Here is a 12,034-nt window from a genome sequence, read left to right on the forward strand (position 1 = left end):
CAGGGGGGTAAACAACATTCTGCATTGGCATTACCCTCCTTTAGTGACATAATAGGCAATATGATAATGGTCTTACATACTCATGGAGCTAGGAAAAAAAAGATTTATTGAAAACATTACTTTTGCAGAATTCTGCCAATGTACAGAATGGCAAAACAGGAATTTTATTCAAATTAATTTGAGCCAACTTAAAAATGTACTGTAACTGACAGATGGTTTGGTATAATACCCTATAAAACAGTTTGTGGTACATGATTTTTTAAAAATATTTGCCTATATTGCAAAATAAATCACTCTGGTTGGTCACTTTATGTAGCAGACTACAATGGAAGCACCCAGAACATGATAAAGAAGAGTTCAACTTTTATTTTAAAGGAAGAAACGTTTAAACCATCGCACCAACGGACAATCTGTTCGGAAGATCAAAGGACAAGTTCTAGTTACCCATTATTTGTTATCTGTATAGTTAATAAACGCTCTAAAAGTTTCAAAACTAATCAATTTCAGAGAATTGTTCAAATAGGACCTTGTCATGGTTCACCCTGGGTTATCGGCAGACTCCCTCATACGGCATGCTTTTTTAACATCAAAGTTTAAGCAGACTAGGATGGCAATTTAATATTATTTATTTGGGTATACTACCATTTAGCAGCTGCAGAAGAATAGTTTACGTTCAGGCACACAGCGTTTACAACGCAGAAGAGAGTCCACGTTTGGTATTGTCGGCACAGGTGATATTTACATAACAGGTAATTCATCTATTTTCAAATTAAGGGTGTAATTTATATATATTTATAGCTAAGCAAGACAAACGTTCCCTGGACTTATACCTGCGCCGACTTACGCTCTTTATTATGTGATCATAAATGTTCCGCCTAACACATCGACCAGGATTTTCACAGGATACTATTCAGCTCAAGGTGTTTTGTCTTTCAGTGTCGACAGGCTTTACGTAAAACTATACGGACTTCTGCAGCATGTTAACAAAAAGTTTAAAATCAGAAATCAGTTAATCGGTGCGCTATAATATAATAATTGCAGAACATTAAAACGATGGTTATAAAAAAGTCAGTTTTCCAAAATAGTTCCAAGTATTGGCGCATCAAGAACTTTTGCCCATATCGACGGTCTGCCGGACATCAGCAACAGCCTCAGGAACTTTGACGGTCATTCCATCCATGGACTTTTTCAGGCAGATTTGGCATCCTAATCTTGACCTAAAATAGGAGGAAAAAAAAGAAAAGCAACACAGATTTGATTTGGTTAATCTGAGCTTTTAGCACCTAGATAAAGTCACAAGAATCCCATGATCTGTACTTGTTGGTAAATATAAAAACGTGCCAATAGTTTGATCACAAGTCACAGCGTCATACTAGTATTACAAGTCACATGAGGTCAACAGTTTCAACATGCAGGTGAATAAAGCCAATAACGGAGGGGGGGGGTAATCGTAAAATGTATCGGAGAAGAGATTTCTCAAAAGCCTTACGTTTCAGTCAGTCCGTAGGCCAAGTCTAACATATCCAACTCCTCATCAGTAACAGGCTCCAACTGCTGGAAAACGTCATCTTCAAAGATTAGGTGGCAGGTGGAGCAGGCCAACGTTCCCTCGCAAGCACCTGATGGGCACAGTAAAGACATCGTATAGATTAAAACCCTACAAAGCTAACAGACCGACAGAATGGAGCATATCCATCGGTATGAACTGGCTAGAATTGCAAAACACACCGTCACATACGTAGGAAGAAAAAAAGCAAGCATATGGCAGGTTATATCTGTATATTTATAACACATTCATGATATAGCATCATTCATTGTTAAAGGAGAGTTTATGGCATTTTGTTTTTACCAAGGCATAAGTGAATAAATCAATATGAAATTCCAGGATATATCGTCAGAGGGTTTTTTGCATCACACACAGTATGAGGGGCGTCATGCAGAGCAGAGACAGAAGTTTCACAAAAACTCGGATTTACTGTTTGAATAAGTTGAAGAGTTTATTGATGAAGGAAAGAAAGAATTCTTACCTGGGAATTCCTTTTCCTTGTCCATTTCCAGGTGGCACATGAGAAGAGAAGGCTCCGCCTACCAGGTAGGGCAGGAAATACTATAAAAAAAGGAGACCTCCCCCTTCCTCCCCAGTGTGGTTAAAAAGAAAGACTCAGGCAAATAATAGACAAGCAAAAGTAAATTTAATGGGTGGGAGCAAAAGTGTGCCACCTGGAAATGGACAAGGAAAAGGAATTCCCAGGTAAGAATTCTTTCTTTCCCTTGCCATTCCAGGTGGCACATGAGAAGATTTAGCGAGATAGGGAGGGAAGGATTCCAGTCTGCAGGACACGACGACCAAATTGAGACTCGTCAGAGAGATGAAGGTTCAGCCTGTAGTGCCTTACGAACGTATGAATCGACCTCCAGGTCGCTGCCTTGCAAATGAGAGACGGATTCACCCCGGAGAGTTCAGCCCAGGATGTCGAGACGGATCTGGTCGAGTGTGCCTTCAGGCCGGAGGGAGGCACTCTTCCCGCGGAGATGTAACATAAGGTGATTGCGTCCTTAAGCCAGCGGCTTATGGAAGCCCTGGACACTGCTCTGCCCGTGCGGGTCCCCGCAAAGGACAGGAAGAGTGCGTTGGATTTCTTCCAGGCGGATGTACGCAAGAGATAAGACAGGATACATCTCCGCAGGTCTAGCGAGTGGAGTTCCATGGACTCCACTCCAATCCATGGGATTCTTGGGATCCGGACATAACGTAGGTAAGACGATCTCCTGATCCGAAAGGAAAGGTGAGACAACTTTAGGGAGAAAACTCCGGTGGTAAACGGAGGATAACGCAGTCCGGCAGAATCTTGAGAAAAGGTTCCACTCTGGAGAGAACCTGGAGCTCACTCACCCTCCTAGCAGAAGCGAGTGCTACTAGAAGGACAACCTTGTAGGTGAGCAGCTTTAGAGAGGTATCCTCTAGAGGCTCAAAAGGAGATGTGGTGAGTTGGTGCAACACGAGGTTAAGGTCCCAAGGTGGAACCGACGGACGGAGCCTAGGGCGAAGTCTGCACATCCCCTTGTGAAAATCTGGAGATCCAGGGATGGGAAGCCAGATTGGAGTCCAAGCAGTTGCTGAGAGCTGAGATCTGGACCTTGATAGTAGCAGGTTGTAACCCGTTATCAAAGCCGTCTTGTAAAAAGCGTAGCACCTCATGGATGGGTGGAGAGGATACTTCGTGCCCATAGCACCAGGTGATGAAACGTTTCCCAAACCTTCTGGTATTTAGCAGCCGTAGTTTTCTTGCGGCTGGAGAGAATCGTTTCCACTACCGATGAAGTTAATCCCCTTGAGGTCAGGATCTCCCTTCAGAAGCCATGCTGAGAGGTTGAGCCGGGAGGGATCTGGGTGGAGAACAGGGCCTTGAACGAGAATATCCCTCACCTGAGGAAGAAGCATGTGCTCGTCTATGGCCAGGTTGATAAGGTCCGAAAACCAGATTCTTCGAGGCCAGAAAGGAACAACCAGGATGACACTGAGGGTTTTCTCGAATCATCCGGAGCACTCTGGAAATAAGGGGAAGCCGAGGAAAAACATACGCGAGATCGAAATCCCAGGTCTGCGAGAGTGCTTCCAGGGCTCGGGGACGGCCGACTGGAGAGAGAGAAAAAAACTCCTGTACCTGTTCGGTTAGGTGCGTGGCCATCAGGTCTATCTGAGGAGTACCCCATTTCTCCGTGATGAAAGTGAAGACCCTTTTGTGTAAGGACCATTCTCCCGGAAGTACTGAGTTCCTGCTGAGGTAATCCGCCTCCTGATTCAGTGAACCCTTGAGATGAACCGCGGAGAGAATGCAGAGACTGAACTCCGCCCATCGGCAGATCTGAGCGGTCAGGGTCTGCAGGCGCCTGTTTCTGGTGCCATCTTGTTTGGACAGATAGGCTACAACGGTGACGTTGTCTGAAAGGATCCTGATGGACCTGTGTCGCAGGATTGTAGACCAGAACCTTAGAGCCCTCCAGACCGCTAACAGAAATTTGATGTGCAGGTCTGATTCCCGAGGAGACCAAGTTCCCTGGGTAATATTGCTTCCCATAACAGCACCCCAGCCTCTCAAACTGGCGTCGGTGGAAATTACCACCCAGACTCTCGTCTGCCAAGAGAGCCCCTGTGAGAGATTCTGGCTGTCAGCCACCATCCGAGTGACTCCCGAACGAAGGGGGAAAGTTGGACGTTCTTGCGAAAGGACATCCTGGAGCGATCCCAGTGATCCAGCAGGAACTGTTGAGGAGGTCTTGCATGAGCAAGTGCCCAGGGAACCGCTGAGATGGAGGAGGTCATTAGGCCGAGCCAAGACATGATGGCTCTAATGGACACTGACTTGTTCGTTAGAACCGCTTGTGTGAATTCCCTCAATCTTGGGATCTTGTCCCGAGGGAGAAACGTCCTCTGTACGTGTGAATCGAGGATAATTCCCAGAAAGGTACGACGTCTGTTTGGAAGTAACTGTGACTTGAGTCTGTGTACTAGCCATCCTAGGTCGTGGAGGGTCCTGGGAAAAAACTCCAGATGTGACTGGAGCAAAGTTGCTGAGACCGCTACGAGGAGCCAATCGTCCAGATATGGGACCACCTTTATGCCTTTTTGCCTCAGGAAGGCCACGACCACCGACATGAGCTTCGTGAAGATCCGAGGTGCTGAAGCAATTCCAAACGGAAGAGCCCGAAACTGAAAATGTCGAATCGCTTGAGGTAATGGAACCGCCAGACGGAGGAATCTTGGTGGTCTCTTCTGATGGGAACATGTAAATAGGCATCCCGCAGATCTATGGTGACCATGAAGTCCCCTGAAGAAATGATCTCTGTGGCGGACTTCAGGGATTCCATCCGGAACTTGTTGTATCTGATACAGGTGTTCACCACCTGTAGGTTGATTATTAGCCTGAATTTCCCGGATGGCTTTGGACAAAGACTTGGGAGTAGGTTCCCTCTCCTATCTCTTGATGAGGAACCGGGACCAGAGCTCTTTCGAGAATTAAGTTGTTGAGCGTGGAGAAGAAACCCGATCTTTTCCAAGGATCTGCAGGGGGCATGGACAGCAGGAATTTCCGGGCAGGTAGGTGAGTAAGCTCCAGAGCATAGCCTTGTTCTATGATGCGAAGGACCCAGGGGTCTGAGGTGATCTCTTCCCAGGCATGAATGAAACCGGTCAACCTGCCCTCTACCTGAAGCCTGCTGGCGTCAGAACCTTCCTGCTTTACTGTCCCTGCCTCTTCCTCTTCCTCTCTGGAATCTCCCTCTTGCATAGGGTTTACCCCGAAAAGGACTGGTAGTCCTGATTGGAGGTTCAGGGCCTGTAGGACTCTCTCTCTCTTGGAGCTCTGTAATAACTCGATCTGAAACAAGGTGGTCCTTTCATCTGAGGTAACCAGTGCTTGTCCCCCGTGGTGGATTCTAGGATCGTGTCGAGATCGCTGCCGAAGAGGCTCCCCTGGGACGGAATGCTGCACAGCTTGTGTTTAGAGGCATTATCAGCAGACCATGACTTAAGCCAGAGTGCTCGCCTAGAAACCGCTGAAAGCGCAGTGGCTTTAGCAGACGTACGGACTGATTCAATGGAGGCATCGGAGATGAAATCAACTGCTAAGCAGGTGTCGGACAGGTTGCTAGCGACCTGCTCAGTCTCTCGAATAGCTGCAAAGTCTTCCACCGCCTGTTGAAGCCAGATTTTAATGGCTCTAGAAGTTGACGCCATAGCAATCGCTGGACGAAATTCACCGCTGCTGCTTCAGAAGACCTTTTGGCAGACCTCAGCCCTCTGGTCCATGGGGTCTTTGAAATGGGCCGCGTCTACCAACGGAATGGCTATTTATTTTTTTTTTTTTTTTTTTTTTTTTTTTTTTTTTTTATTTTTTTTTTTTTGTGGCCTTGGTTACTGCGGTGTCGACTTTCGGGACTTCCCAGGCCTCAGAATTCTAATTATCGAAAGGAAAAAGCTTCTTGGTTCTCAAGGATGTGAAGAATCTCCTGTCAGGAAATTTCCACTGCTCTGTGATAATGGCAGAAAGAGAATCCTGGACTGGAAAGGTCTGCGGTTTCCTAGAGTGACCCTGAAAAGGATCTGGTTTTGCAACTGGTATGTCCTCCTGTAGATTCAGAGTAGAGTTTCCCTGTTTCTGTAGTCATATTCAAAAGGGAGCCGAATAATCTTCCGGGTTAACCGGGAGGTAATTTGGTGGACCCTGCTGGTAAGGTTGTTGCAGGGGTGCCTGAGAGGGGCTTGCCATGGCTCGAAAACAGTTAAAGGTAAACTGAAGTTCCCCCTTCAACCAGGAGGTAAATTCCGTTGTGGAAACTTCTTTAGGCCGAGAGCAGGGGTTGCACGTTTTGACCGAAGGGTCATGCAGGGTCTTTTTGCAGGATGAACAGGCTTGTGTTTTGACTTTCCCACAGATTTCCTATGTGGGGAGGCTTCAGGAGGGATATCCTGATTTTTATCAGACATGACTGAGGAGAAGAAACACAAGCTGTAACTGTAGAAAACAATGGCATAGGCAACGTAAAACTTCTTCCAAGCAAAGAGGGCAACACCTACTTGAAATGGCAGTAGACAATCCTCAGGCACGGGCAGGCACAATAGCAGAGAGGTATATGCAAAACTACAGTACAGAAACCAACAGCAAGGAAAGATCTTACCCATTCTGGCGTTGTATACAGAGGCATTTAGGTGCCCAGGGCCGGAAACCTCACATCCGGAAATTCCCAGCCAATTGACCTCTCGTGACCCCGGGTCGCTGCACCGGAAGTGAAGCCGATTGGGGATCTGAACATGTGCCGAGAAAACCGGCACAGCCGGTTAGAGATCTCCTCCTGCCGTGCCACACTCTGAGGATTCCCCGGGACGGAGTGAACCGGAGCCCGGGGATATACATCCCAGTGAGCCCCCTGGGCTGTGGGCAGAGCCGAACGAGGACTGAGCCTCGTGTGCGTTGCCGCGATACACGCGGAGTTGCAGCCTCCGAGGCTGCCGCACGAACCCTGGATCCACACGGGACCGCTGCCGGGTATCAGAAAAGGACGCCCCCCCGGGGCTCCGAGAAAACAAAAAAAGGAAGGAAAGGTAAGCTTCAGCCTAACCGCTACCTGAGTAGGGCAGGAAACAACACTGGGGAGGAAGGGGGAGGTCTCCTTTTTTTATAGTATTTCCTGCCCTACCTGGTAGGCGGAGCCTTCTCTTCTCATGTGCCACCTGGAATGGCAAGGGAAAAGGTTAATGCTAATCAGCTTCTATCTAATATTCCTATGGACATTGTGATCAGACATCCCCATTTAACAGAGAGAGACAGAGAGAGAGAGAGGGGGGGGGACGTAGTACACTAGCGGTGTACTTCCCAAATAAAATTGAAGTTCTAGTAATGTACAGAAAACCATCTAATGTTTAGAACTGCATTTCAGGAATAGGCTGTACGGCTGTTACTCAATGTTTATAATATGAAAACACAATGTGTCCAATGCAGCTGGGCCCAGGATAAAACGAGATCACATACGAGATGGAGATAAACACATACGGGATGGGAAATACATCAATGTTGCTTCATATTATGGCTTGGGTGTGGAATTGGACACTGAATAAATACTTGGGCCTTTACCCCAATCACAGAGTGCTGTAAAAAAATATTTTCTGCATATTTGTAACACTTAAATCTGTTAGATAATCAAACTAATTTTACTATTAGCCAAATATAAATGATGATTCCATGCATAGAAGGGGAAACAGCTATCCAACCCTACATGGCCATGTGTGAAAGAGTTAATGAAGTTACTAAGTCAACCAAATAAATTAAATTGATAATTGGGTTCAATGTCATTAGACACACCCAGACATGATTGCAAGACCGGTTCTATTTAATGTTTAGGTTCAACGGGTACGGCAGCAAAGTGAAATCGGCTAAACAGTCTCAAAAAGCAGCAGATGAAGCCACGATCTAAAGAAATTCAAGAAACCTAAAACTTTTGGGATAATGCTCTCTGGACAGGGGTGCTGTTACATCTGGCACAAAGCCCCAGGGCAACTATCAGAAAATCCTGAAGGAGAACGTCCAGCCGTAAGTTTGTGACCTAAAGCTCAAGTGCAGTTGGGTTTTGCAGCAGGACAACGAACCGAAGCACACAAGCGAGTCCACCTCTCAATGTTTCAAAACAAACAAAGTGAAGGTTTTGGAGGCCGAGTCAAAGTCCTGACTTGAATCTGATTGAGATGCTGCGGCACGACCTTAAAAAAGGCAGTTCATGCTTGAAAGCCCTCCGATATGGCTGAACGCCACAGTGTAAAAGACTCATTGGCAGTTATCACAAAAGTTTGGATGGCACTGATTGCCAGCAAGGGTGGCTCAACCAGTTATTGGGTTTACACACCCTTGCATGGTGGTAGCTGATTTATAGTTACATCAGCTTGACAGCATGCAGGGGCAACTCCTCTCCCAGTATCAAAACTTCGTATGCTGTTCTCACTTCTCAAACTTTTCTCAAAACGGGTTATCTAGGGCCTTTTCCCCACAGCCAGAAATATATACACGTGCATACATGTGTGTACACACACACACACACATAAACCGAAAGGTTTTCATACAGCATTACGATTTTGCAACCACCTATAATGTCAATAAATAAAAATGTTCTCTTTGGTAAAAATACTTACCAAATCCATCAATATCCAAGTTTTTCTCTACAACGAGATCAAGAAGCGACTCCCCAACTTTTCCTTCCGCTACCATTGTGTCGCCATCACGGTTTATAAACTTCACTGTGACTTTATCATCTGAACTGAAAGACATAAAAGAAGCACATCAAGTTAGAAAAGCACATTTTATACGACTCATTTCAGTTATGCATTAGGAAACATTATGAAAATATGCATTATATAGAAATATATATTTCAACTTAAAAATTTTAAGTTTTTATATCAAGTTTTGAAGAAAGCTTGAAGATCCTCAGCTACAATTTTAATGTCGCTGTTCTATAGATGAGCTTTTGCAGACAAACGTGTCGACCATCGCTGTATAGTGGCTTTTAGCATGTGTTTAGGGCTATTATACTGGTCCAATCAGCTAATGTTCTTACCATACTGCCCTGTGATAAACAGAATGCCCCAGTCTCAAAAACCCACTGGGACTTTTGGATTTACGAGCCAGGAACACCCACTATAACTGTATATCCTTTTGTCATTGCCCTATGATTGTAAGGAATATGTATGTCATACTTGTCACAAAACAAAGCATAAATAGTAACTTTATAATGGATTTCTGTCATAAACCGGCAGTTAAAGAGCTGGATCTGAAACGTCTTTACACAAGTCACACATGGTCGTAAAAATAGAAAAATACATCTGTATTCGCAACAATATTCTGGCTTCACGCATGGTGCTTCAGACATTAGCCCTGGCCGATATTCCTTCTTAGTGTAGTCCAGCAGGGAAAGGCGACACACCTGTACCAAATAACCCGCAGGTAAATCGCACTGGGAAACTCAGGAGCCAACAAGCATGCATCCAAAACGTTATACAATATTTTCTGATCTTCAGGAAAAAAACCCACAGCCAATAAATAAAAGTTGGGTGCAATGCAGGTAAGTGTGACGGTACACATACATCGTGTTAGGGAATTCACCAAACGTACATACAAAAAGTTATACCAACTCCTGTCCAATCCCAAAGTGCTGCGCATGCAGTGGGGGCTCACAGCGTCCTAGCCCCCCTGCTCAGCAGCCATAGTTGCATCTTTATGCATGCTTACCGCACCGATTGACCTGCATGTATTAGGATTAGTGCGATACAATGTATGGCTTGTTCTCGCGTTTCTATGTGTGGGGCTGGATTGTGCAATTATTACGGCTACTGAACAAGATTACCGACCACAAACGGGAACATTATCTCAGATTTAAGAGATTACGGTAAACCAACAACCTGTTCTTTCACTTCTACATACAGAAAATCAAAGGATTATTTAACGCTAATCCAACAGCTTTCTTTTACACGGTTTTTCCAAATACCAAAAGAAACCGGGTATATATCTAGAAGGAATATTCTACTTCTATATCAGTGCCACAAATATTGTTTTATACGTACGAGTATCGTTTCAAATGAAAGCCACGATCCCTGGAGAAGAAATAAAAATGTATAATGGGCAATAAATAATATTTAATAAATGTCAACCTTCGCCATCGTTTACGCTGCAATACACCCTATACTTCTTTACATGCATTAGCATACAGCGATGGATCAGAAAGCTAGCTTTACGTTTGCACCGCCGCAGCTCTTTGCCGGAGATGCAGATACTCAAAGCCATCCATCTCCAGTGCCGACATTTGCAGGGGGTCTACCGAGACCCCCACGTGTGCAGAAAGTGCTGCCACTGATTTTATTGGGGGAGCTTTGCTGTCAGGCGCCCTGTTTTGACAGGTAAAGAACGCATATTACAGGACCTACTAAGAACTCATGCGCAGTTACTGCTGATCAGCACCAGAGAAGACAGGAACGTGGAGACAACCATCGGAAGCCCAAGCTTTAAATCCAGGATTAACGCGGCCACCTAGAGCAGCATCCGCAGTGATAATAACGCCTTACGCGCTTCACGTTAATGGCTCTTAATCCCAGATCGTGTCTTTAGGAAAAAGGAAATCCGGACAAAAATAAACAAATTCAGTTCAGCTAAAAGTGCGGACGATGACAGTCGACTTCGTTAAAGCGTTCGTTTTTAAGAAAAAAAAAGAAATATGATTTAAGTATTATGCGCTAAGCAAAGGAGCGTCTAAATATGTTGGGGAAACCTTACATGTACTTAATAATCAATTCATTAAATTCTTTGATTTTCTTCCCCACTCACATCACAGAATAAATGATTATGATTTATAGAAAATATATGATTTCATCTAGAATACCCCTACCAAGCCTCTGTGTAACCCTTTCATATTACCGGTATTTCGTTGGGCACCATTTAACGGATCATCCGATCTATAACCGGTACACACAAACACAGCTACAACTATAGTTGGACTACAACTCCCATAATGCAGTGCCATTTTCAAGCTGCGTTCCTAGTTAGCAAAGGGTTGTGGGAATTGTAGGCCAGAGACAGCTGGATGCTCACACATGCAAAGCGTATTACCAGGGGGCCTTACAGGTGACAGCAGTAATAAGGGTATCTGGACCATTCCCGGCACAGGGCCGATACTCACCTGCTTCACCCACAAGCTGTAGATTTTCCATAATAGAAAACAAGTCAAATATAAAAGAAACGCCGCTTTATTCTATATGATACATAGATTGCCACAAGACACCTGATCAAAAGAACAGGAACACAATGGGTTAACAGAGCTGGCAAGAAGACTCTGAATGAGTAACACGAGGAAAGGGTTAAACAGAGTGACAGCCCAGTGACCTTCCGGCACTCCAGGGGTTAGACACTCAGAACTTACAGAAAAGTTTAACGCGAGAGATACCGGGAGATTATATCTATATATAACCATAACTGCGGGGGATAAAAGCGCACTTGATACAGGAGGGCGGAGGTTAAGGTGGCGTACAGGGTTAATTTGCCCCCCAAGGACCCCCTCGCCTTGTACCCAGCCTGTTACCTGAAGCATCGCGCCTGTCCCGGATTTCGCCTGCTCAGTACCTGCCAGCACGCTCCATGCGCGAAGGGGGAAGATAGCCGGGATCTGGCCAGCGAACAACACGAGGACACCAGCAGTCTGGCGGCGGCTGCCATGTCTTCTACGGTGTACCGGCCTACCGGAACCAGCCTGACTTACTGTGTTACACAAACGGGGGCGGGGGCACCGGGGCTCGCTCCGCCTCCCGTGCAGTACTCGCGGTGCTCCAGCAGAGGGCGCTCATAGGCTGGGAGCTCGTTCCGTTGCTCGCTGTTTTGCTTGGGACTGTCGGTATTAGACGTGTGCGCGCTGTTTGCTTCTCGGTTACATGCAGATCAGTCGTTACTCGTTTTTTGGTTATACCGCCTAATAACGCTATTTATACATAAGTCGCTGCCGCTCC

The 12,034-nt window shown here is 45.6% G+C and overlaps 1 protein-coding gene across 1 annotated transcript; it reads right to left on the reverse strand.

The window, feature by feature from the left end:
• Positions 1-1,028: 1,028 nt before the first annotated feature.
• On the reverse strand, positions 1,029-11,790 carry FDX1 (ferredoxin 1). Its single transcript, XM_053456454.1, has 4 exons — positions 11,614-11,790; positions 8,681-8,805; positions 1,490-1,619; positions 1,029-1,217 (listed from the first exon to the last, which is right to left on the reverse strand). The coding sequence occupies exons 1-4, from the start codon at positions 11,745-11,747 to the stop codon at positions 1,103-1,105; spliced, it is 504 nt and encodes a 167-aa protein (XP_053312429.1). The 5' UTR covers positions 11,748-11,790; the 3' UTR covers positions 1,029-1,102.
• Between the last annotated feature and the right edge of the window lie 244 nt (positions 11,791-12,034).

Source organism: Spea bombifrons, chromosome 2 (assembly GCF_027358695.1).
Source record: "Spea bombifrons isolate aSpeBom1 chromosome 2, aSpeBom1.2.pri, whole genome shotgun sequence".
Classification (NCBI taxonomy): domain Eukaryota; kingdom Metazoa; phylum Chordata; class Amphibia; order Anura; family Pelobatidae; genus Spea; species Spea bombifrons.

Excerpts from the sequence above, each read along its gene's own strand:
- FDX1 (XM_053456454.1), bottom strand. The coding sequence starts at position 11,747 with ATGGCAGCCGCCGCCAGACTGCTGGTGTCCTCGTGTTGTTCGCTGGCC. Across the intron at positions 1,620-8,680 it reads CTTGGATATTGATGGATTTG|GTGCTTGCGAGGGAACGTTG; the intron begins GTAAGTATTTTT and ends TGTGCCCATCAG. Across the intron at positions 1,218-1,489 it reads GCCTACGGACTGACTGAAAC|GTCAAGATTAGGATGCCAAA; the intron begins GTAAGGCTTTTG and ends CTCCTATTTTAG.